Source organism: Myxocyprinus asiaticus, chromosome 30 (assembly GCF_019703515.2).
Source record: "Myxocyprinus asiaticus isolate MX2 ecotype Aquarium Trade chromosome 30, UBuf_Myxa_2, whole genome shotgun sequence".
Taxonomy (NCBI): Eukaryota; Metazoa; Chordata; class Actinopteri; order Cypriniformes; family Catostomidae; genus Myxocyprinus; species Myxocyprinus asiaticus.
In genome coordinates this window covers 43,021,488-43,045,033 of record NC_059373.1, presented here as the reverse complement: position 1 = coordinate 43,045,033, position 23,546 = coordinate 43,021,488, and the positions used below count along the sequence as shown (strand labels likewise).

General features: G+C 37.9%; 1 protein-coding gene across 1 annotated transcript in view; it reads left to right on the top strand.

The window, feature by feature from the left end:
• Positions 1-23,546, top strand: part of atf6b (activating transcription factor 6 beta) — a 35,382-nt gene continuing 11,836 nt past the window's right edge. Inside the window, exons 1-10 of the mRNA XM_051663181.1 lie at positions 1-298; positions 9,942-10,021; positions 10,938-11,016; positions 11,668-11,727; positions 13,369-13,451; positions 14,076-14,250; positions 18,001-18,186; positions 20,908-21,071; positions 21,688-21,867; positions 22,015-22,097. Of these exons, the coding sequence (XP_051519141.1) occupies positions 220-298; positions 9,942-10,021; positions 10,938-11,016; positions 11,668-11,727; positions 13,369-13,451; positions 14,076-14,250; positions 18,001-18,186; positions 20,908-21,071; positions 21,688-21,867; positions 22,015-22,097 (1,169 nt within the window). The 5' untranslated portion in view covers positions 1-219. The remainder of the gene's footprint in view (positions 299-9,941; positions 10,022-10,937; positions 11,017-11,667; positions 11,728-13,368; positions 13,452-14,075; positions 14,251-18,000; positions 18,187-20,907; positions 21,072-21,687; positions 21,868-22,014; positions 22,098-23,546) is intronic.

The window sequence follows — 23,546 nt, the reverse complement described above, 5'->3', positions numbered from 1 at the left end:
ATGAGTTTCCTTGTCTGTGTGTCAGTGAGCAGCGGTGCGCGATGACGAACTAAACCTAATTTAAGCGAATATAATAAATCCAGTGACCCGTTTCACGGTTTCGGATGTTTCACTAACTGACGGACTCGTCTGTGATGTGGTAATCCAGCCGCTGGACGTGACTTCGTCAGCGCCAGTGTAATTTGCTGCTGTGTGTTGGTTCCGGTGGTGTGTTTGCTGATGATGACCGCGGAGCTGCTGCTGTCTGATTTGGACAGCCGCTTCTGCGCTGATAACTTGCTGACCAGCGAGGACTGGGGTGAGTACTGATGGACCTCACCAAAGACGTGAGCTATCCATTATCAGTGCTGCTGGTAGATGGCAGTGAAACATGAACTAACATTTCTGTTATCAGCCAAGAGGCCACAGTTACTGGCCTCAAAACGGCTAAATATTGTCCGATCAATCAGCCTCGCCGATCACTAAAATTAACGATGTCAATTTTCTTTAAAAAAAAAAAAAACCTAATTGGTGTTGACTCGACCAATTTCACCCTAACAATACTTTGGTTTTGTGGGTGGTCGCCAGGGTGTTACTGTGCTTTTGTAATGCGTTCTTAGTGGTTGCTAGGGCATTGCTAGTGTTTTCTGGGTAGTTGCTAGGGCATTGCTAGTGTTTTCTGGGTAGTTGCTAGGGCGTTGCTAGGATGTTCTGGGTAGTTGCTAAGGCGTTGCTAGGATGTTCTGGGTAGTTGCTAGGGTGTTTGGGTTGTTAACTTATTGGCCCATGTCAAAATAATCCACTACCAAGTCTCTATGATGTTCTTGTCTCTGGATAGAGCTTGTGTCTCTCCTTTAGTGTAAGTCAGTGCTATTATTATTTTTAACCCAGTTTATCATCCACCAAAGGGAAAAAAATGGAATGAAAACAAAAGTCTGAAGACCTTTTCACACCAAACGTGAATTTTATTTGATTCACAGTTTGATAAGGGTTAAAATGATAATCACAATTATTTTGATACAAAATTGTTATCATTGTTATTCTGTCATTTTGAGATTTTTTTGAGATATTACAGGGCTCCAGACTAAAAAAATGACTAAGGAGCCATTGGCTCCTGAACTGAAACATTTAGTAGCCAAATGGCTGTTTTAGTTGCCACATCACAGAATTGCTTGATTTAGATTGTTGTTCAAAAATAAGATAGAAAGACGAAAAAAAAAGACAGCTGATAGCTCATTATTAGGGTTTTAATATATATACTGTATGTTTGAGTGCACAAATTTGCATTCCCCTTTTGTCTCATAAGTTTTCACACCCCTTTCAGAATTTATACAATATAAGAGAGAAAAGTTTTTTTTTTTTTTTTTTTTTTAGTACTGCCCTTCAGAAACAACATAACAGGTATTTACGTATAGTATGAATATAGTAGTGTGTTCCCTTCTTGAGCATCAGTGAATGTTTGCACCTTGTGTAGTAGGTAGTAGTTGTGTATGAGTCCCTCAACTGTCCTATCAAAAGCTGGATCTCACATCACAAATAAATAATATATATGCATATGTGTATATATATATATATATATATGTATATATATATATATATATATATATATATATATATATATATATATATATATATATATATATATATATATATATATATGTATATGTATATATATTAGTATATATACATACATTGGCGGCCAAAATTTTGGAATAATGTACAGTTTTTGCTCTTTTGGAAAGAAATTGGTACTTTTATTCACCAAAGTGGCATTCGACTGATCACAATGACGAGTTTCTAGAGAAAGCTGTTTCTTTTTCTAATATTGACCTTAAGACATGCCAGTCTATTGCATACTGTGGCAACTCAAAAACAAACACAAACACAATGTTAAGCTTCATTTAATGAACCAAATAGCTTTCAGCAGTGTTTGATATAATGGCAAGTGATTTTCTAGTACCAAATGATCAATTTAGCATGATTACTCAAGGATAAGTTGGAGTGATGGCTGCTGGAAATGGGGCCTGTCTAGATTTGATCAAAAATTAATTTTTTCAAATAGTGATGGTGCTATTTATTACATCAGTAATGTCCTGACTATACTGTGTGATCAGTTGAATGCAACTTTGGTGAATTAAAGTACCAATTTCCTTCTGAAACAGCAAAATCTGTATACTATTCCAAACTTTTGGCTGCCAGTGTGTGTGTGTGTATGTGTGTGTGTGTATATGTATGTGTGTATATATATATATATGTATATATATGTATATATATATATATATATATATATATATATATATATATATATATATATATATATATAATAGAAATAAAAAAAAAATCTTAGTCTTTCTTTACTGTGACTAGATGGCCCAGATACGAAGACTACAAGAGTGCAAATTGAATGAAATATCAGATGCAGTTTATTTTGTTACTCCAATCCCAAATAATAATAAGCAGGATAAAAAAAAAAAAAGATTTGGTACATAACATGGGACTTTTCATTATAAACAAGCCGAAATACACATGGGACTACTATTTTGAAATGTCTGCGCACCCAGTTGTGAACTCATTGAAGGCTGATTCGCTGAGAAAGTGACTCGAATTGAAACCTCTAACCTGAGCTCCTGAGTTCAAACGAGCTCTGGTCGGGTGATTCATTATAAAGATCCGGTTCAAAAGAGTCATTTGTTCACGATTCGGACATCATGGCTCACACCGTGTTTGTTGTTGCATGCAGCCAGCGAGCTCATCATCAACAGAAAGGGTGAAAAGCGGCACGTGACACACTGGTGCTAAAGATGTATTCAGTAACTCACAAGATATCTGACGAAACCGTATATAAAAGCACACATCCCGACTGTCGCCAATGGTGACTAGATTTTAAATTATTGTCGCAATTTATTTTTGGTTACATTTGCGACCATTTTAGTTGCAGTCTGGAGCACTGCATTACAAGCTTCAAAACTGCTTTAGTCAGAAATAATTAGTATCTATTAGGGCTGCACAATTATTCGAAAAACGAATCACTAATTACAGCTACCACAATTATGTAATTGTGAAAGCTGATGATTACAGCGTTCAATTTAAGTCTGCTCCTACTGCGTCAATGGTTTCTGTTTACTATGTATTTTTGCATCCGTTGAGTATTCTAACCAATCACTGACATGTCTGTTGAGCAATGAAACGGCAATGGCCAATCAGAGATGCTTAAATTAGTCCTCTGTCCTATCATTAATAACAACTGATCCTAATGTGCAAGTTTTAAACAGTCTGATGCCCAGATGCTTGCTGTATGATTTACCTCGGTTTGCGGTGGCACACACAAATTAATACTGAAGAAACATTACCTCAACAAGAAAAAGCACTTTGGAATTATGTTGTGCCGCTCACTTGCAACATAGATGGTTAATACACTGCAAATGAGCAGTGCGACACAAAACTAAAATCCTCTCAAGCCGCATGATTTCAGGCCTCACTCACTCCTTCCTGTGAGAACTCTTCACCATGTCACTCCCACTATTATTCCTGTAAAGTGATCCGGCCGGATCTCTTCTCCAGCGTTGTTACGTGTGAAATATTCAGCTGTCCTGGGACAATGATCATCTCACAAAAGCACCTGATGTTACATCACACGCATCTCTTTTTTTCCATTTCCTCCATCCCATTTTCTTTGAAGCTCTTAGGGTGTGTTCACACTTGGCAGGTTTGGTTCGATTAAAACGAACTCTGGTGCGACTGCTGTGTTAGTGCAGTTCATTTGAACAAGCGTGAACGCTGCCATCCGAACCTTGGTGTGCACCAAACAAGCGGACCGAGCCTGAATAGTGGGTCTCGGTCCGCTTCCAAATGAACTCTGGCGCGGTTCGATTGATATATGAACGCAACGTGGACCAAAGACGTCTAAACGGACCAAAAACAGGAAGTAATTTGCCTAATACTGACCTCAAGCATACCTGGTTCTTCTCATCATAGGAGCTATGTTACCCATTACAGTTCGGTACAGGCGTCGGTCAGCCGTCCTTGCAGCATATCTTCCTTTGTGTGTGCAATGGAGGAATTCCTGCTGCTGTTTTGACTCCTTTACACATTTTATTAGCTCTTCATTTGTTCTCAGCTGGTAAAAATATCACCATATATACATATATAAATCCAACGTGCGCATTAATCCCAGCAGCCAGCATTGTTTTGGATGTTCGGCAAGTTCCATCACAAAATATACGACATAAAAGCTGTCCAATCAGGTTGTGACTTTTTCCTGATGCCTTTTGCTTCGTATCTTTAGGTTCGGTGTTAAAAATGCCAGTGTGAACGCTAAGCGAACCAGGACTAAATGTATCATTTTCTTTTTTGGTCCGGACCAAGAGAACCAAGAGGACCGAACTACAAGTGTGAATACACCCTTAGACTATCTGGGTACCTCGTGGCACTATTATAAGTGCCCCAACAACAGCGTTTACCATATTTTTGGTTATCAAAACACAGTTCCATTGTCAGTGGACTGGACTTCCTTAGACTTGCATTGCAAAAGAGCTAAAGTTAGTCTGATAATATGGTGGATGGCAACAGTTGCTATGGTAGGACTGGATAGATTTTAAAGCAGGGTTTAGCCAAGGGTGAGTTGGGCTCTAATGTTGCCATTATCGCCTTCTCTGTTACTGGCTCCAAGCGAGACTCACAAAAATGACTGGACTAGATGAAGGGGCATATGGGTTGGACTAAGAGGCAAATGGGATGGATGGAGGCATAGACGGTGTGAATGAAGGGGTATACTGGGTGGATGAGTGGCTTTGGGGCGATCAGAAACTCATCCGTAGCATTTAAAGACCATTTTAAGGATGTAAACAGTAAGAAAGTAATTAGAATGCCACTGTACATATATCTGGTCCTGAAGCATTTCCGCTGCATTTTTATTACCAAAACTGTGAAAATAAAATGACGAGTGCATACTTAGAGTCTAGCTAAGACAGAACAAATAAGATATGTGCAAAAACTGAAAATAAACAATGGGGTATCATTACTGGATCCTTTAAATAAGACTCTTGAGTCAACAAATGTTCTCAAAGAACATCAAACATTAACCTGAAGTGACTTATCCAGACATATTAAGTGCATCTACCTGAGAGAGCCGAAGAAAGTGTATCGTAGTTTAGATGCTCATAATTATTTCCTCAGCGGACAGATTGGGAATATTGGATTGCTCCTATTATAATCAATGAAGCTGTTCACCTAACACTGCAATCGCATGACTTGCCGATAAGGTAAGATTTTTTTTGTTGTTTAATTATATATACACTGGTGGCCAAAAGTTTTGAATAATGGACAGATTTTGCTGTTTCAGAAGGAAATTGGTACTTTAATTCACCAAAGTGGCATTCAACTGATCACAAAGTATAGTCAGGACATTACTGATGCAATAAACAGCACCATCACTATTTGAAAAAAGTCATTTTTGATCAAATCTAGACAGGCCCCATTTCCAGCAGCCATCACTCCAACAAATTATCCTTGAGTAATCATACTAAATTGATCATTTGGTTCAAGAAAATCACTTTCCATTATATCAAGCACAGCTGATAGCTATTTGGTTCGTTAAATGAAACTTATTGTCACAGTATGCAATTGACTGGCATGTCTTAAGGTCAATATTAGGTCAAAAATGGCAAAAAAGAAACAGCTTTCTCTAGAAACTCATCAGTCAATCATTGTTTTGAGGAATGAGCTATACACTGCTTGAAATTACCAAAAAACTGAAGATTTCATTCAAAGGTGTACACTACAGTCTTCAAAGATAAAGGACAACTGGCTCTAACAAGGACAGAAAGAGATGTGGAAGGCCAGATGTACAACTAAACAAGAGGATAAGTACACCAGAGTCTCTAGTTTGAGAAATAGATGCCTCACATGTCCTCAGCTGACAGCTTCGTTGAATTCTACCCGCTCAACACCAGTTTAATGTACAACAGTAAAGAAAAGACTCAGGGGTGCAGGACTTATGGGAAGAATTGCAAAGAAAAAATGTTTCTTTTGAAACAGAAAAACAATAAGAAAAGTTTAGAGTGGGCAAAGAAACACACATTGGACAACAGATAATTGGAAAAGAGTGTTATGGATCTTAACCCCATTGAGCTTTTGTGGGATCAGCTAGACTGTAAGGTGCGTCAGAAGTGCCGACAAGACAGCCACATCTATGGCAAGTGCTACAGGAAGTGTGGGGTGAAATGTCACCTGAGTATCTGGACAAACTGACAGCTAGAATGCCGAGGATCTGCAAAGCTGTCACTGCTGCACATGGAGGATTTTTGGATAAGAACTCTTTGAAGTAGTTTTAAGTTCAAATTGTAATAGTAATTTTTCACATTATTAATGTCCTGACTATACATTGTGATCAGTTGAATGCCACTTTGGTGAATAAAAGTACCAGTTTCTTTACATAAGAGCAAAATCTGTACATTATTCCAAACTTTTGGCCACCAGTGTATTTAAAAAAATATTCCTTTTGTCTCTTTCTTCTGTGTTAACATTTATACTACTCCAGATACTCTGAGAACTTGACAGTGAAATACTGCAAAAATTGTTGACTTTTCTTTGACAAAATACTTATGTACCTCATTTGTAAGTCGCTTTAAATAAATATCTGCTAAGTGACAAAATGTAAATGACTTTCGCAGCTTCATTCATTAGAGTGGGATCTAGGGCTGCACGATTATAGCAGAAATCAGAATTGTCGATTATTGCCCTTGAAATTGTAATCGCGATTATTAATGTCGATTAAAATATAAAATTACCGTGACGTCACAAAGCAAGCAACCGTGTGGTTCTTCAGAGCAGCAGATTTCAATGGTGGATATGAGCTGCGCTCCAGTTTCTTTTAAATATCTTTTAAGCATTAAATATTGTAATAATGTTTGCTAATGTTAGGCCAAATAAAAAGTATTTTAAATAGATATCTATGGTATAGAATAAATTCAATTATTGCTGAATTACTGCTTAAATTATTAATCCACATACAGTAAATAATGACACATTCAATATTCAAACTTATTAACAGCCTATTTAAATTGACCAAGTTACTTGACAAGTTACAAGCCCTTTGGTGGAGAGACAGGGGACCATTCATCCCGTTAGATCTTCAGTGGTGATCTTGTTCATGTAAGATCATCGTTAGATAATTTTTGGCCTCAGTGTTTGCACTTTGGAAATTAAAAACAGTCATTTGTGATCGGAGTTTGTGCAGTTTGTGAAAATGTTAAATCTATTAATACCAGCTGCGTGGCAAATGGGTCTTATGACGTGATAATGACGTTGATTCCTGAAATCTGTTATTCATGCCATATTCTTTATGTTGGCTACACCTCCAAAACAAACTTGGAACAGTTAAGCTGAATTAATTTTATTGCTATTTTGTACAAATCAATTTCACATTGGCCTACTTATTAACATGACAAATCAAAATTATTTCATTTTTTATAAATTGTACACAGAAATTGAGCAATGCGACAAACTCTCTGATTACAGTGACTGCTGTCACTCACTGCAGGTTTACACTGTTTGAGACCTGCATTTTGACGTGAGCTCAATGACGCTCCATTCAAAGTTCCGCACTCTCACGAATGCTCTCATTAAAAACAAAGCTGTCTAATCAGCATAATAAATCAATTATTTACTCCACGTCTATGCCTTGATTAGAATGGGATCATTTTAGTTTTGTTGTGTTGCTCATTTGCAGTGTATTTAACATCTACGTTCAAAGCGAGGGGTGCAATATGCAATGAATCCAAAATAATTCCAAAGTGCTTTTTGCTCTTGTTTTACAGCTTCAGGTGATGAAGTGTCAGGTGATGTGTCTTCAACATTAATTTATATGTGCCACAGCGAACAGAGGTGGAACATAAAGCAAGCATCTGGGCATTCAGATGGTTTAAAAACTTGTGCATTAGGATCATTTGTCATTACTGATAGGATGGAGAACTAATTTAAGCATCTCTGATTGGCCATTGCCATTTCATTGCTCAACGGATATGTTAGTAATTGGTTAGAATACTCAACCGCTGCAAAAATACATTGTAAATAGAAACCATTGAGTTTTCACGATTACATAATCGTGGCAGCCGTAAACGTAATCGTGATTAGTTTTTCATTTAATTGTGCTGCCCTAGTGGGAGCGATCTATAGTCACTTTTAGAGCCCGTAAAGAAATACTCTGATTAACTAGCCAGCTAAACTATACTATTATTTTACATAAATGTTGTTCACCTACCGGAGATAAGATGTGTGCTACAGTTGTTAATACTGCACATATCCAGCCGTTTTGCATCACTGCAGTTTTTCATTTGTCCATTTGCTTTTTTGGCAACTTCCTTAAACTGACGAATAATCCTTAATGTCTATATTGGCTTTGTTCATGTTAATATTATAATTGGTGTATATATATTAGTAGTTGACCGATATGGGTTTTTTTAATGAACAGTGCTGATATCTAGAGAGCAGGGTGGCCGATAAGCCAATACAATGCCGTTATATCACACAATTTAATATAGTAAATAACATAGACATAAAATTACTTAAAAAAATGAATAAACTCTTATTTAGCACTATATTTACTCAATTTCTCACAAAACATTAACTTTGTATTTTAAATGGTAGATAGCAGTTTCTTCTGATTTCTTTTGTCATCAAATTTTAGTAATTTATTTGCACATGGAGAAATTGTTAATATGATAGGAAGAAGAAAATAACAGTACACACAGTAGTCCAGCAACCATGGATGGCATGTCCACATTAGCAATCGCATTTTCTCAAAAAATACCAAATCAAACCAGTTTGACAGTGCATAGTGAATAAGACATTTACTTATAGCACACGTGAAGCGTTTTTACTTTGAAGTTGCACTCGTGTGCTTGTGCGGATCCAGCACGATCGGCAATCTCCTGACAGTTTAAACGGCCTGGATCGCCTGCTAGGATTGTCACGGAGTGACCATCATGATTTGTGAATCAGAGGAACTTTTGATCATGATCCTGAAATTTTTGATTCTGGCTGATGGAATACATGCTTCAGAGGAAGATATTAGTTGAGCACTCGACGGGAAGAAAACGCTGGATTTTTGTGAGATTCGTGAATTATATCTGTTTATATATGCATATTTTCAAATGGTATATAATATAATTTTTGATATTTGTCTTTTATCATTAGACAAGAAAGTTAAAAGTGACAGGGAACTGCTGAGGAGAGGCAGATAGAATATTTGCTTTAGAGATAAATAAATGAGCACGCCATAGGACGCTGGATCTGCTCAAGTTTTGTGAGGTTGGTTTATTACATCTGTTTAAACGAGATATCTGCATATTTGCAAACAGTATATAATAGTTTTATTGATATTTGCCTTTAATCATTAGAATAGAATGTTAAAAGTTACAGGGAACTGCTGAGGAGAGGCTGATAGAATATGTGCTTTAGAGGAAGATTTATGAGCACTCCACAGGATGCTGGATCTGCTGAAGTTGTGTGAGGTTGGTTTATTACATCTGTTTAAATGAGATATGCACATATTAGCAGATGGTATACATGATATTAGTTTTATTGATATTTGCCTTTTTATCATTAGACAAGACAGTTAATAGTTAGAGGGAACTGTTGAGGAGTGAGATGGTGAATGAAACAGACGAGCACTTTAACATTATGAGCTCAAACGCATCTGCCTCGGCTCTTATATGCGGACTGTTTAAATAAGACTGTGCTGCACACCGGTCTTATTGTAGTAACATGATGCATGGAACAACAAAACGAACCCTGTCTGGTTGTTTACATGTCTCAATCGCTTCACATGCAAGCAGCCGATTTTCGGCACCCTCAAGAAAAAAATCGGCAAAAGTCAGAATATCGGCTGATTTATCGGCCTCGCTGATATATTGTTTGACCATTAATATTTATTGTATTTGTAATACATTTGTCTGTTTCAGATGCTTGTCTTTATCAGTGTGAGGATATGGAGGAGGGGGATGACACTCATTTCATAGGAGAAATGAAATATGACACATTGGTTCGTTCACACCACACAAACATATACACACACACAGGAAACAGTACTGCGCACAGACAATCAGTATGTTTACATGTGCAGTTAAAATCGAGCTACAGTGTGTTTTTGACAAGTCAAGCATTAGTCTTCATCTGTCTGTCCAAGTATACATGATACAATGCATAATCAAATAATTAAAAGAAGGACATTAAAACACGGCAGGTTAAATATGTGGGTGGCAAACTTTCTTCCAGCCAAATATGAGGCATTTTAAATTATGCGATAAATTGACTTGATTAACAAGACATTGTAAAAAGCCTGTAACGTGAAAAATGCTTAATGTGACTAAAAGGAATAGTTCTCCCAAAAATGAAAATTCTCTCATCATTTACTCACCCTGATGCCATCCCTGATGTGTATGACTTTCTTTCATCTACAGAAGAACTAAAAATTCTCTTCTCTGTCCAGTATGTGGCAATATGCTTGAAGAATGCAAATCTGCCATTTAATACAAAATGCAATTCTGCTGTCTTAACAACGTGACGATTACATATTATATGGGATGGTTGAAAATGGCAACCCTCACCTTTCAAAGCAAGCATGCACACAGCGCCGAGTCCAGTTGTTGTCCCATCAATGTGTATATACATGCTGGATGAAGCCAAGCTGCTATCACTCTGTTTTGAGTCTGTTAGTCAGGCTATGCAAAAATCAGACTGGTATGATTTCAGTTGGACTAGAGTATACATGACACTATAAAAAGACAAATTACTGCTTTAGTCTGACTGAAATATATATTTTAAGTGCATGTAAACATACTGTCTGAGCTGAAAGAGTAAAATAGTGGGAAAAATGTACAGATGCAGGAACAGTTTTCAGTGATGGTGGAAGAAACAGTTACAGCTGTTGACCTCTAACAACACTCTCTCTCTCTCAGTTGGACAGTGATCTTGTTCTCACCCTTGACCCTGATAACCCCACATCACCATGGAAGAACCTAGACAACAACTTCACAGGTTTGAAACTAAAATTTCATTCCCATAATATTCAGAAATAAATTTATTTACATACAATTCTACAGTTCCAGCTGTGCTAAAATACATGGCATATTAACAGCTATAGCATGAACAGTTCACCAGCTTCTATGTATATAACAGCACAGCACCCACAGAGACCAACTGTCAACCACATTACATGTCAGAAACTATATGTTCTAGCGGAATGATGATACTTCATGAATGTTCTCACAAAAAAAATCATAGTATATTTTGAATAAAGTCTCTCCACTTCACGCTGTGCCACACAACGCCATTTAGCCATTCCTATATTCACAGTACAGCACAACCTCTCATACCTTACTAAAGTACATGTACATCAGTTACTAATCTCATAAACATAGTTGAACATAGTAAACGGTCACTAGTTGATGTTTTAAGTTGTGACAGATGTCCATAAGAGCGCGTATAGGTTGCACAGGGTGGTTTATTGTTGCGGGGGACTCTGGCCTGCAAACGTTCATGTTTAATGATTAAATAGCAGCACTCAGAGCTGAGCTGTTTATGGAATCAATAACCACTACTGTATGTAGAGCTGTTAACTGTATCTCCGTTTCCTCTGTATCCCTCCATCTGCTTTACTTCTGCATTGTGTCTTACATTTATTTGCAGATGAAATATCAGTCACAAAAGGTGAAATGACAATAACACAGCCTCTACCAGTGGACATGTGTAAGTCACATTTATGTGTATATTGGTACATTTAAAACAAATCCTACATGTTAAAAATGTTAACATGTAGGATGTGTTTTTGTATTATTATTCCTTTACAAACATTTCCATGGTAACCATGGTTGGTACTAAGATATAATACTTGTATACTAAATATAAATGTGTAAACAGAGTGTATATTGGTTATGTTGTTCAGTGTCAAATCAACCAATTTTCAGAAAAGTTAAAAAAAATAAAGGTGCATTTCTAGTTTCAGCAATACATTAACTTTAGACCTATTATGTTTTGGACAAGAAGTAGCAGCTTTGTATCATGTGACACACATTTGGTTTTCGACCATTGATAATTGGTAGAATTGAAAGATTTTAGGATGGAGTCACATTTGAAGCCCTATATCAGACAATATAAGGTCGTAAAGAAATATTCCGGGTTCAGTAAATGTTCAGCTCAATCGACAGCATTTGTGGCATAATATTGATTACCACAAAAATACAAAATCAAGGTTACAGTGAGGCACTTACAATGGAAGTGAATGTGGCCAACTTTAAGCAGTGCATATATAAACATTTTGCACATTATTGTTCCTTACACATACAACTTAAGTCCTAATGTAATGCTCAAGATTGCAGAAAAACAGAAATGGAGAATTCATCCCTAGGGAGAACGACAGTGATCTGCTCTGTCCGACGCTAGGGATGAATTTTCTCTTTCTGTTTTTCTGCAATCTTGAGCATTACATTAGGACTTAAGTTTTATGTGTAAGGAACAAGAATGTGCAAAATGAACATGTACCTTGTAATGCCCTTTAGAGATCAGTTTTTGTTCCAAGGAGCTAGGACCATCCTGAGTAGAGAGATTGAGGTTTCTGTAAACAGCTGTATAACCAAAATTTGTCATGTGCCATGACACAAAGATAGCCGTCGTGGTTAAACCAAGTAAAATAAAATAAAAACCTGGTGGTTTTGCAGTACCAATACATAGATGTAATCACTCAAAATGGTCAAGCAAACAACTTTACAATTATTGGACCACTTGAGCTGGACTGACCCATATCCATCTGGAATGTTCATGGTTTTTATAGGGATATTGTTTGGTTTGTTGGCCTGTTGAGTTGGACTGCATTCTCACCACAAGCGTACCGCTCCAGATTTCGTTTGAATCAGACTGATTGTTTTGGTGCGGATACAAGTGCAATTGACACGAACTAAGGAGAAAACACATGTTCCAAAACAAATGCTCCAAACAAGCCAGGTGTGAAAATGCCCTCAGTAAATATTGATCCATGTTGTTTAATATTTTGGATTCATCACCATTTACACCGATCAACCACAACATTAAAACCACCTGCCTAATATTGTGTTGGTCCCCCTCGTGCCGCCAAAACAGCACCAACCCGCCTCTCAGAATAGCATTCTGAGATGATATTCTTCTCACCACAATTGTACAGTGTAGTTATCTGAGTTACCGTAGACTTTGTCAGTTCCAACCAGTCTGGCCATTCTCTGTTGACCTCTCTCATCAACAAGGTGTTTCCATCGCGGAAGCCAAATCAAAAACAACATTTTGAGCTGGGGACCTCTGGTTGAGTTGACATGGAATTACCCTCATTTGTGTGTGTGTGTGTGTGTGTGTGTGTTGTAGTTTTCCAGGTGAAGACAGAACCTCCATCACCAGCATCATCTCTGACATCTGACAGCTCCATACCGTCATTACCTGAACATCAGGTACGAGCAGATGCTTGCCTTCTCCTCAGCAGTGACACCGCACCACTCACATCTTTCACTGAAACTCAAGACAGTGCTGTTGTATGGCAGCATTTTGCATTTGCTGCAGTAAAACGCCAGCAAATCCCAGCAGCCTGGGCTGTGTGGTCACAATGTCGCAGTATTGCTCATTTTTAAGTCACTTTGGATAAGAGGATCTGGTACATGAATGAATGGAAATGTTGAACACACTGCTTTGCATTTCTGTCTGTTTGATTACTGGGATGGTTTTGGTTATATTTTAGGAGGTTCTGATACACCTGAACATTCAGGTTTAATTCCTGTTTATATTCAACAGAACGTGTCAGTTTGAAGTCGTCTTGACACATTATTGACATAATTTCCTCAGTGTGTACTCATATTGTCTTCACTCGCAGCTGAGCAAATATTTGGATACCCTCCCTCGCCCTTATCTCTCGATGAGATCTTCATACTCTCCTCACATCTCACCTCCAGCACTCACATTCAGCCACTACGGCCCTGTTTGCACCTGCTGATCTGATCGCAAGTGGGCATCGGATACACATTACTTGACGTTTAAACTAGCATTTACACAACAAATGCAATGTGGTTTCTGTCTCTCAGGTGACGGTGAAAGGCGAGAACCCCCCCACTCCTCCGTACATGTATGGAGACGTGCTGCTGCCGCCGCTGGCCAGCATGGAGGTGACCGTAGCGAACACCACTCCACAGCATCAGCCTCCACTTCCTGTCCCACTACAGACTCGCACACTCAACGGCCTCGACACACAAACCACAGGTCTGTGCATGCGCACACACAGTAATGCTTCATGATTTGGACACACTCTGTCTGCAGCGAGGACAGATGACTCATTCAAGTAAAAAGACTGTTACTTCCTGTGTAACATGACACTGACTGTGTGTGTGTTACTGTTTGTGTTGTGCCCTCCTCATACAGACATTCTTACTGTAAAACATTGCTTTTGTGGGCCAGATTAGAGAAGCATCATCTTATCCAGACCAAATGTATTATTTTTTGAGTCCCTAATGAACCCATGGAGAGCGCTTGCACAACACTCTTCTGGAGCTTATACGGTCAACAATCAATTTTGTTGCTTGGTATACTAACATTGGGCTAAAATCATTTAAATTGACTCTTAAATTTAATTCACCTTAAATTACATCTACACACTAAATTATTAATTAAGGAATTATTAACCAACAATATTGACAAGAAAAAGAGAAAACTGCTCTGGGCTGGAGAACTTGAGCTGTAATAAGCCATCTGAAACAGAACACAAAGTTAGTAAATCAAAAGAACCTATATACTGTAGCTAATTTTAATTTCAGGCCTGCTTCTCAGTCAAACACTGGCTGTAATAATGTGTAATATCTTATAATAAGTGTAATATGGCCGTAGGAATGCATTATATTTTGTAATCATAATCTGACAGTATAAATGTATCATTATTTTATAATCTGTATAATTTGCAGTTTTAGTGTATCTATATCTAACAGTCAGTATAATCTGTCTGTATTAATGTTTTTATATTTTAATATTTTATAGTCAGTGTAATCTGGCAGAGTTAATAAAGCATATCTTTTAACCGATGGAGATTTGAATGCAATCGATAAAGTTTTTTTATTCCTTAATAATATTGATTGTATCCTCCGAGTGTTGCTGTGGGATAGCTGTCACCCACTGATGGAGTATTAGATCAGTGAAGGGGTGGGCGATATGACCAAAATCTTATAACATGATATGAGTAATTTTATATCACGATAACGATATATCGCAATATAGTAAATTTTTGTAGGAAAATAAAAAAATTGGTTAATATATTAAATAACCAGATTGTAATGTCTATTTTTGGATAAGCCAGTCTGTGAATTAAATACTTCCAAATATATATACAGGTGCATCTCAATAAATTAGAATGTCGTGGAAAAGTTCATTTATTTCAGTAATTCAACTCAAATTGTGAAACTCGTGTATTAAATAAATTCAATGCACACAGACTGAAGTAGTTTAAGTCTTTGGTTCTTTTAATTGTGATGATTTTGGCTCACATTTAACAAAAACCCACCAATTCACTATCTCAAAAAATTAGAATACATCATAAGACCAATAAAAAAAAACATTTTTAGTGAATTGTTGGCCTTCTGGAAAGTATGTTCATGTACTGTATATGTACTCAATACTTGGTAGGGACTCCTTTTGCTTTAATTACTGCCTCAATTCGGCGTGGCATGGAGGTGATCAGTTTGTGGCACTGCTGAGGTGGTATGGAAGCCCAGGTTTCTTTGACAGTGGCCTTCAGCTCATCTGCATTTTTTTGGTCTCTTGTTTCTCATTTTCCTCTTGACAATACCCCATAGATTCTCTGTGGGGTTCAGGTCTGGTGAGTTTGCTGGCCAGTCAAGCACACCAACACCATGGTCATTTAACCAACTTTTGGTGCTTTTGGCAGTGTGGGCAGGTGCCAAATCCTGCTGGAAAATGAAATCAGCATCTTTAAAAAGCTGGTCAGCAGAAGGAAGCATGAAGTGCTCCACAATTTCTTGGTAAACAGGTGCAGTGACTTTGGTTTTCAAAAAACACAATGGACCAACACCAGCAGATGAAATTGCATCCCAAATCATCACAGACTGTGGAAACTTAACACTGGACTTCAAGTAACTTGGGCTATGAGCTTCTCCACCCTTCCTCCAGACTCTAGGACCTTGCTTTCCAAATGAAATACAAAACTTGCTCTCATCTGAAAAGAGGACTTTGGAACACTGGGCAACAGTCCAGTTCTTCTTCTCCTTAGCCCAGGTAAGACGCCTCTGACGTTGTCTGTGGTTCAGGAGTGGCTTAACAAGAGGAATACGACAACTGTAGCCAAATTCCTTGACATGTCTGTGTGTGGTGGCTCTTGATGCCTTGACCCCAGCCTCAGTCCATTCCTTGTGAAGTTCACCCAAATTCTTGAATCGATTTTGCTTGACAATCCTCATAAGGCTGTGGTTCTCTCGGTTGGTTGTGCATCTTTTTCTTCAACACTTTTTCCTTCCACTCAACTTTCTGTTAACATGCTTGGATACAGCACTCTGTGAACAGCCAGCTTCTTTGGCAATGAATGTTTGTGGCTTACCCTCCTTGTGAAGGGTGTCAATGATTGTCTTCTGGACAACTGTCAGATCAGCAGTCTTCCCCATGATTGTGTAGCCTAGTGAACCAAACTGAGAGACCATTTTGAAGGCTCAGGAAACCTTTGCAGGTGTTTTGATTTGATTAGCTGATTGGCATGTCACCATATTCTAATTTTTTGAGATAGTGAATTGGTGGGTTTTTGTTAAATGTGAGCCAAAATCATCACAATTAAAAGAACCAAAGACTTAAACTACTTCAGTCTGTGTGCATTGAATTTATTTAATACACGAGTTTCACAATTTGAGTTGAATTACTGAAATAAATGCTTTTCCACGACATTCTAATTTATTGAGATGCACCTGTATATTTATATAATATATAAACTCTTATATAATTTTCTCTTTATTTGGAACAACTTGGTTTTAAATCATTCTTACCGTAATGCTAAATATTCCATTTTGACATTTGAGTCTGATGTTGTTGACCAATATTATTATTATTATTATTTTTATAAACATTCTTCAAGAAACTCAAGATCTTCACGAAGCAATGCAACAAAGAAAATAATGCATAAGTTAAAAGAAAAATCCAACAAACACTTCTTGCAGAAAATATCCAAAATGATGTACACACTTTTTGAAAAAACATGACAAAAATTTGCAGAATACATTTGTTCTGCTCCGTGTCGGCTTTGACGCACCTGTTTTTCAGTAATAACAAGCTCCTCTTCATTTTCTTGACTTGTTAAAGAGTCATCCCAGGGTTTTTCCTGGGTCAAGGAAATCAAATGATTGAGTAGCACGAGTGATCCCACACTGCGCTCGCCTGTAAATATCAGGAATCCTGCTGGACTGCCAGAGATAGCGCATGCGACGCACACATGAACCACAGATGCTTCCGACGAAAAGCATATTAAGCGCATATGAAACGCGAACACGAGATGAATGTTATTGAATTTCCTTGCACAGCCGTCAAAAAAAATATAATGCCATAAAAACCCACGATGCGCACATGGATATTTACATATTACGATATACACCATACACAATATAGCATAATCTCTATCGCTTGACACTTTACGTGGTCGCCACTATATACATATATATATCATCATATCGCCGAGCCATGGATCAGTGAATTTAGAAAGTTGTGAATTCATGCAAATGCCGAATGCTGCATTTATTTAAAAGACTCTGCCATTTTCGTTCCCCTCTTGTCCTTGTGTCTGCTCTCTAACTGTCGCAATCAATAAAATAACAAAAAACTAAAATGATGCTTTGAACATATGTGATTATGTGGAGCACAACAGATGTACTTTGGACACGTTGTTCCATGTTCTTGTTTGAAAGCCCAGGTTGTATTTTTAGGGTTTTACCCTTGAGCAGCTGATATTCACACTGTCTCTCTCTGTAGTTCTGTCTTCAGCGGCGACGTTAAAAGCCAACAGCATTCTGAGCAGTAAACCTCTGATACAGCCCAAACCCGTGTGTGTGGCTGCACTGCCTGTGACTCAAAGCTCGAGTCCAGCTAAAGCCCTCATCCTGCAGAGCGTCCCGTTACCTGTACCTGTCCCTGCCATCGACCAAAACACGACACCTGGTGAGAATACACCATCACAACCCATAACATACACTTCCGTTGCTTCCTTTATAACACAAGAACAAGATGCTACTCCAATTTATTGTTTTTTTCCTGTCTGACTTTTTAATGCAGAAATGGTGTAACTAATAATGGAAAATTTTGCAATTTAGAGTTCCAAATTGTCCAAGTGATGGATGATGTTTATTTGTTGCGCGACCTTAAATGCTCTTTCTGTACCAGGAGTGAATGATATACCAGCAGACATTTTTGAGTGTCGTTTGTATTGCAGTTATGCAAAATGCCAGCGCATGGTACAGAATGCACTTTCCAGTCAAAGGGCACATTACAAATAATCATTATATTGATTTTTTAACTGTCATTAGTTATATTTGATATTTTTTTATTTTTGCATAAGAGCGCTCCCACTTATGCAAGAATAATATGCAAGAATAATACTCTCAGAGAGAGTGAAGACATGTAAAGATGGTTCAAATGAAAACTGATGCATTAGTTCTATTTCAGGCCTCCTAAATGGTTTTATTTCTTTTTTTTTTTTTTTTTTTTTTATCTGCCAATTTGACAGACAACATTTTGAAATAATCCATCAGCCAAAACAACCTCTAGTTCCAAACTTCCAAACACTTTACATTCCAAAAGAAAATGAGAGAGAGCTTGCTGCATCCTCCATGGTGTGGAACTGACCCTCCGCTTAGCCCGCTCACTGCAATTTGATGTATCCATTGACATAGGCATTATTCCATCGTAAATTAACGAGCGACGGCTGGGTTTCCCGATAACTTTGCAACTTAAGCTTTTACGATCATCTTAACTAATGTTGCTCGTTATTTTATGATGGAGTAACGCCTGTTTCCCAAACAGCACGTAGATCGCTCGTTATAAAGTACAACTTAAGTTCTTTGTTATGGGAGCTGTTCAGTCCAAAGGTGATGAATCTTTGGCCAATATATGTCCAGGAGTCTTCTCAACATGAATATAATGTGGAAATACTGACAAACACGGAAGTTGTTTGTAACCTTGTCGAGGCACCGAAATGTATTAACTATTACAGAATTCAATTAAAGAAATAATGATGACTTTAGTAAGACGGAGTTTCAGATGTATTGATGCTCAATCATAGAGATTAAGGAAAGTGACACAATAAATGCATTAAACATGAATGCACGCGATGTGAATCATAAGGGGCTCTCACGTAGCCTAAAGTTTTTTGTTTTTTTTTTTCTTAGTCTGGAAACTGAATAAATGCACCCAGATCAGGATTAAAATGACGGGCATCAGTACTGAACTACTCATAGACCTGTCTAAATATTGATAAATCATCTGGTTACAGTTGTAAAAAAATGGCTTTCTAATGATCAAAATATATTAATACAATATATTAAATGTCCCCTTTCTTTGATAAACAGTGAAAGATGCCAGAAAGATAAGTTTAAGTTGCACTTTGTTAATTGTTAAGTTTGTTAATTTGCGAACGGTTTCACAAACGATGCTTTTGGGAAACGTTTCACAAAGGGGGGAGCAAGAGTAATAAATGAACGAACAAACTGGTCACATTTAATTAAAATGAGGGCATGAAGTAATAAAACGTGGCCACGATTTAACAAAAACGAGGGAGCAAATTAATAAAACGTGCACACGTATTAACAGGTCGTGGGAACTATTTCTTAATTCATGGCCACGATATGAAAATTGTTTTCCCCGCAAGTCGTGTCACATGTAGTCACAATTAATCATGTGCCCGGACCATAATAAGAAATATTTCTATCCTCAGAACATTTCAAGCTTGAAGTACCGCCTGTTTTCATCAGGGGGTAGTAAGCGCAACTCCAGATGTATAGGCAACATTTATCTTTTACAGAGAACAAACCACACTTTCCCACAGTAAACACCACAAGATGAGGACACGTTCTTGCGTTCAAACACAGCTGGACGGATGCAAGAATCTTGTGACATGAAAGCACTCAAAGTGTTTGTCTGAAGCATTTTCACATTGACCTTTGAAAAGCCCTTATGATAAATATATCTCTGTAATAATATATAATAATAATAAATATAACATCTGTAACCATAGTGACAGTGAGTAAAAGATGGCGACGTCCATAACACCTCTTAACGACAGACATAACATGTCTTATCACAATTGATGCTGCGCTATTGAATAAACAAGTCCCAAAGAGGTGTGAGTTCATCCATCAGATCATAATTAACTGACAGTGGCTTTGAATGCTTTTAAACTGAGTGCAAAGCACAGCTTTTTGTGTCCCGTGGCTTGTGCCCGCAAGAAGCTCCAGTGGAAGACAGTGGTTGGATCTTCGGATCATACAGCTAATTTTCCCCTCTCTGTGAGTTAACAAAACCCCAAATAAACACGAGACACATGTGTGTACAGTGCAGGTTGGCTCTCACTTTACATGACGTAACTAACAACTAGTTGTCCAGTACAGTTCCATTCATACAGCACAGGTTTGCCGTGAATGCGGTTGTGAGACCTGAAAATTTGCGGGTGTCAGTGCGGTTATAGAATGCGATTGTCACTCTCGAAGATAACCGACCAGTGTGTGAATACAACCATATTAAGCACTCAAAACAGAACTGACAACCGTATTATGCTGCTGTGTGAATGTGGCCCAGGTGTCACATATTATTACAACAATCATTATGTCAAACTTTTGCCAATTGTGTAGTTGTGTTGTATTGAGTTTTTCCATCTCTTTCCTGCAGTGGTACTGTCTCAGTCAGTGTGTCTGGGTTCCGCTCCTGCTATTGTTAAAATGGAGCCGTTATCTCCCAGCATGCCTCACTGCACGAGCCCATCAGCCCCGCCCCCCAGTAAACCCATAATCCCAGCGGCTGTGCTGCCTGCCAACAACTGCACTGATATTGATGTGAGTGACACTCTCAGTGTGTGTTTCTTCCTTTCAGTGAATACCAGTGAATCTGGTAGATCAACATCTTTGGCTGCTGGTTACACTACATACTTAAGCTTCAAAGTAACTTCCTTCTATTCCAGCTCAGACTGGATTGTTTTCTGTTTTCTTAGAAATGGACATTCAGATAATGTCATTGCACTCTAGAATACATTGACCTGACTACAAAGTACTGATATACTGTGTCCTAACTTGCTAACTTTCAGAGTATGTACTTTGTTTGATGAAGAACTTACTTGTCTATCGATAATTAAGTACGTTCTTTGGGTATGCAAGTGTGTAGCATCTATACATTTTTGGACTATACTTACATACTTCATCTGGGAACGTGGACATTGTCTTATGTATGACGTAGTAACAACAACCACAAAAAGAACAACTTGATTCCGCCCGACTCGCAGTTTTTGTTTGTTTGTTGTCCTATTTAAAGAAACATTCTGCCATCCTACTTAACTGGCATTCAGGCTGCACAGACTGTTATGAGAAGATTTTGTAGAGAAAATAAACACATCTTCAGTTGTTAATGGAGGGCAATATTTGATCACTCTGTCATGTTTGATGTCTTAATGATCAGATGAAGGTTCTGAAGAGGCAGCAGCGGATGATAAAGAACCGAGAATCGGCCTGTCAGAGCCGCAAGAAGAAGAAAGAGTACTTGCAGAATCTCGAGGCGCAGCTGCGAGAAGCGCAGCAAGAGAACGAGCAACTGCGCAAAGAGAATCAAGCTCTGCGACTGCGACTCGCTGGCAAAGAGGTTAAGACTGATATGCCACACACAACAAACAAACTCTCCATTATAAAGTTTACCTGAATTCACACTCGTGTACAGAACACTAGACAATAGTGACTTGTTATGGAGGATTTCAGTATGTGTCTGAGTATGTGACATTGTGTGTTGCAGGCGAGTGTATCAGGGAACAATAAGAGAGCTGTTTGTGTGATGGCTTTGTTTCTCTTCATCACCTTTACCTTTGGCCCTGTCAGGTAAACACCATAGCTCCACACACACACACACATGCTAAACTAACAAGAAACACGTTATCCATTATCAACAAACATTGCTGACTAAGATTGGAAAACAAGAACCAGTTTTTACTCAGTACTTGCTCTGTCAAAAAAAAAAATCATGATATTCTGTTCATTAAAGCTTCTTGAACATCTGCATTCTTGCGTTGATGCTATAAAATATTCTGACAGTGTTTCCTGCAGCGCTACTGAAACTACAGCGATGCGTAAAGATCATAAAGACATAAGTTATCGATTTGAATCTGTAGAATGACTCGCTGAATCGGTTGAAACTGTTCACCAAATGGTTAATTACTTTTGTCACGTCCAGCTCGAAAGGAACCAAGAACTGTTAATGTGTTATGTGTGCTTAAGGCTTGTGAGATTTAACCCCTTAAAGGTGCTGTAAGCGTTTTTTTTTTTTTTTCATGTAAAAGTATGCAAAAAAATGTCCTACTCCCTTAAAGATATGAATGAAATAAGTGTCTTGAGAGATCTCACTGGTCTCTGTGACAGCTGTAGACTTTGTAAACGGCAAACAAAAATGTGTCTGCGGACACTGATGCTTTTGACCTGTCAATCATTTTGCTCGTTCTCATAGCGTTGTATTTGAAGAGGATCATTAAAACTACGATTCATAATGTTTGTTAGTTGAGGGTGCTATTGTGCCACTGTATCTTTGGAAGGCAGGGTTTAGAAATGAGGGGGCGCGGCTAATTCAAAGGCTCAGTCACGTAAAAGCTTCAGAATGCTCAAATTGTTTAAGCTGTGCTGCATTTTTGGGCTTCTAGCTGCAATTTTTCACACCTAAATTTAAAAGCTCATTACACACATTCAGTGGACTAATTGCAAAATATTGGTCTCATTTTACAGAAAACCCCCTTTGCTTGACACTTTTTTTGCCAGTAACACATTATTGGTAATTCTTAAAAGATTAGCAGTTCATCAACACTTAAATATATTAAATCAAACTTTCATGACATTCATAACTATATGAATGTATTTTCAGTTGTAACTATCTCTGTTAAGCGTGGTATAAGTAAGGAATAATCCACGGCTAGTTGTGAGTTAAACGATTATAATGCATGACATGGAGGCAAAAAAACCACCCAATGCGAAGCAGCTAATGTCCACATTAACCGTGGATTATCCTGCTTATATCATGGTCACTTGTCAGCATTGATTAGTTGCAGCTGTCACTGATTTTTACAGTGCAAATTTTGACTGGAATAATAACAATAACAGTTCACTTTATCTACAGGTTGTCACATCTAGAGTTCTGCCCATTCTAAATCGGACACAGAGACAAATTAGTGCAATAATATCACATTTATTTAAGAGCCGATGTACACTTGGCACTTCATGCATTGTCACTGGTCGGATAGCTATCCAATTGAATAAGCTCATTCCATTTACAGTACACTTGGC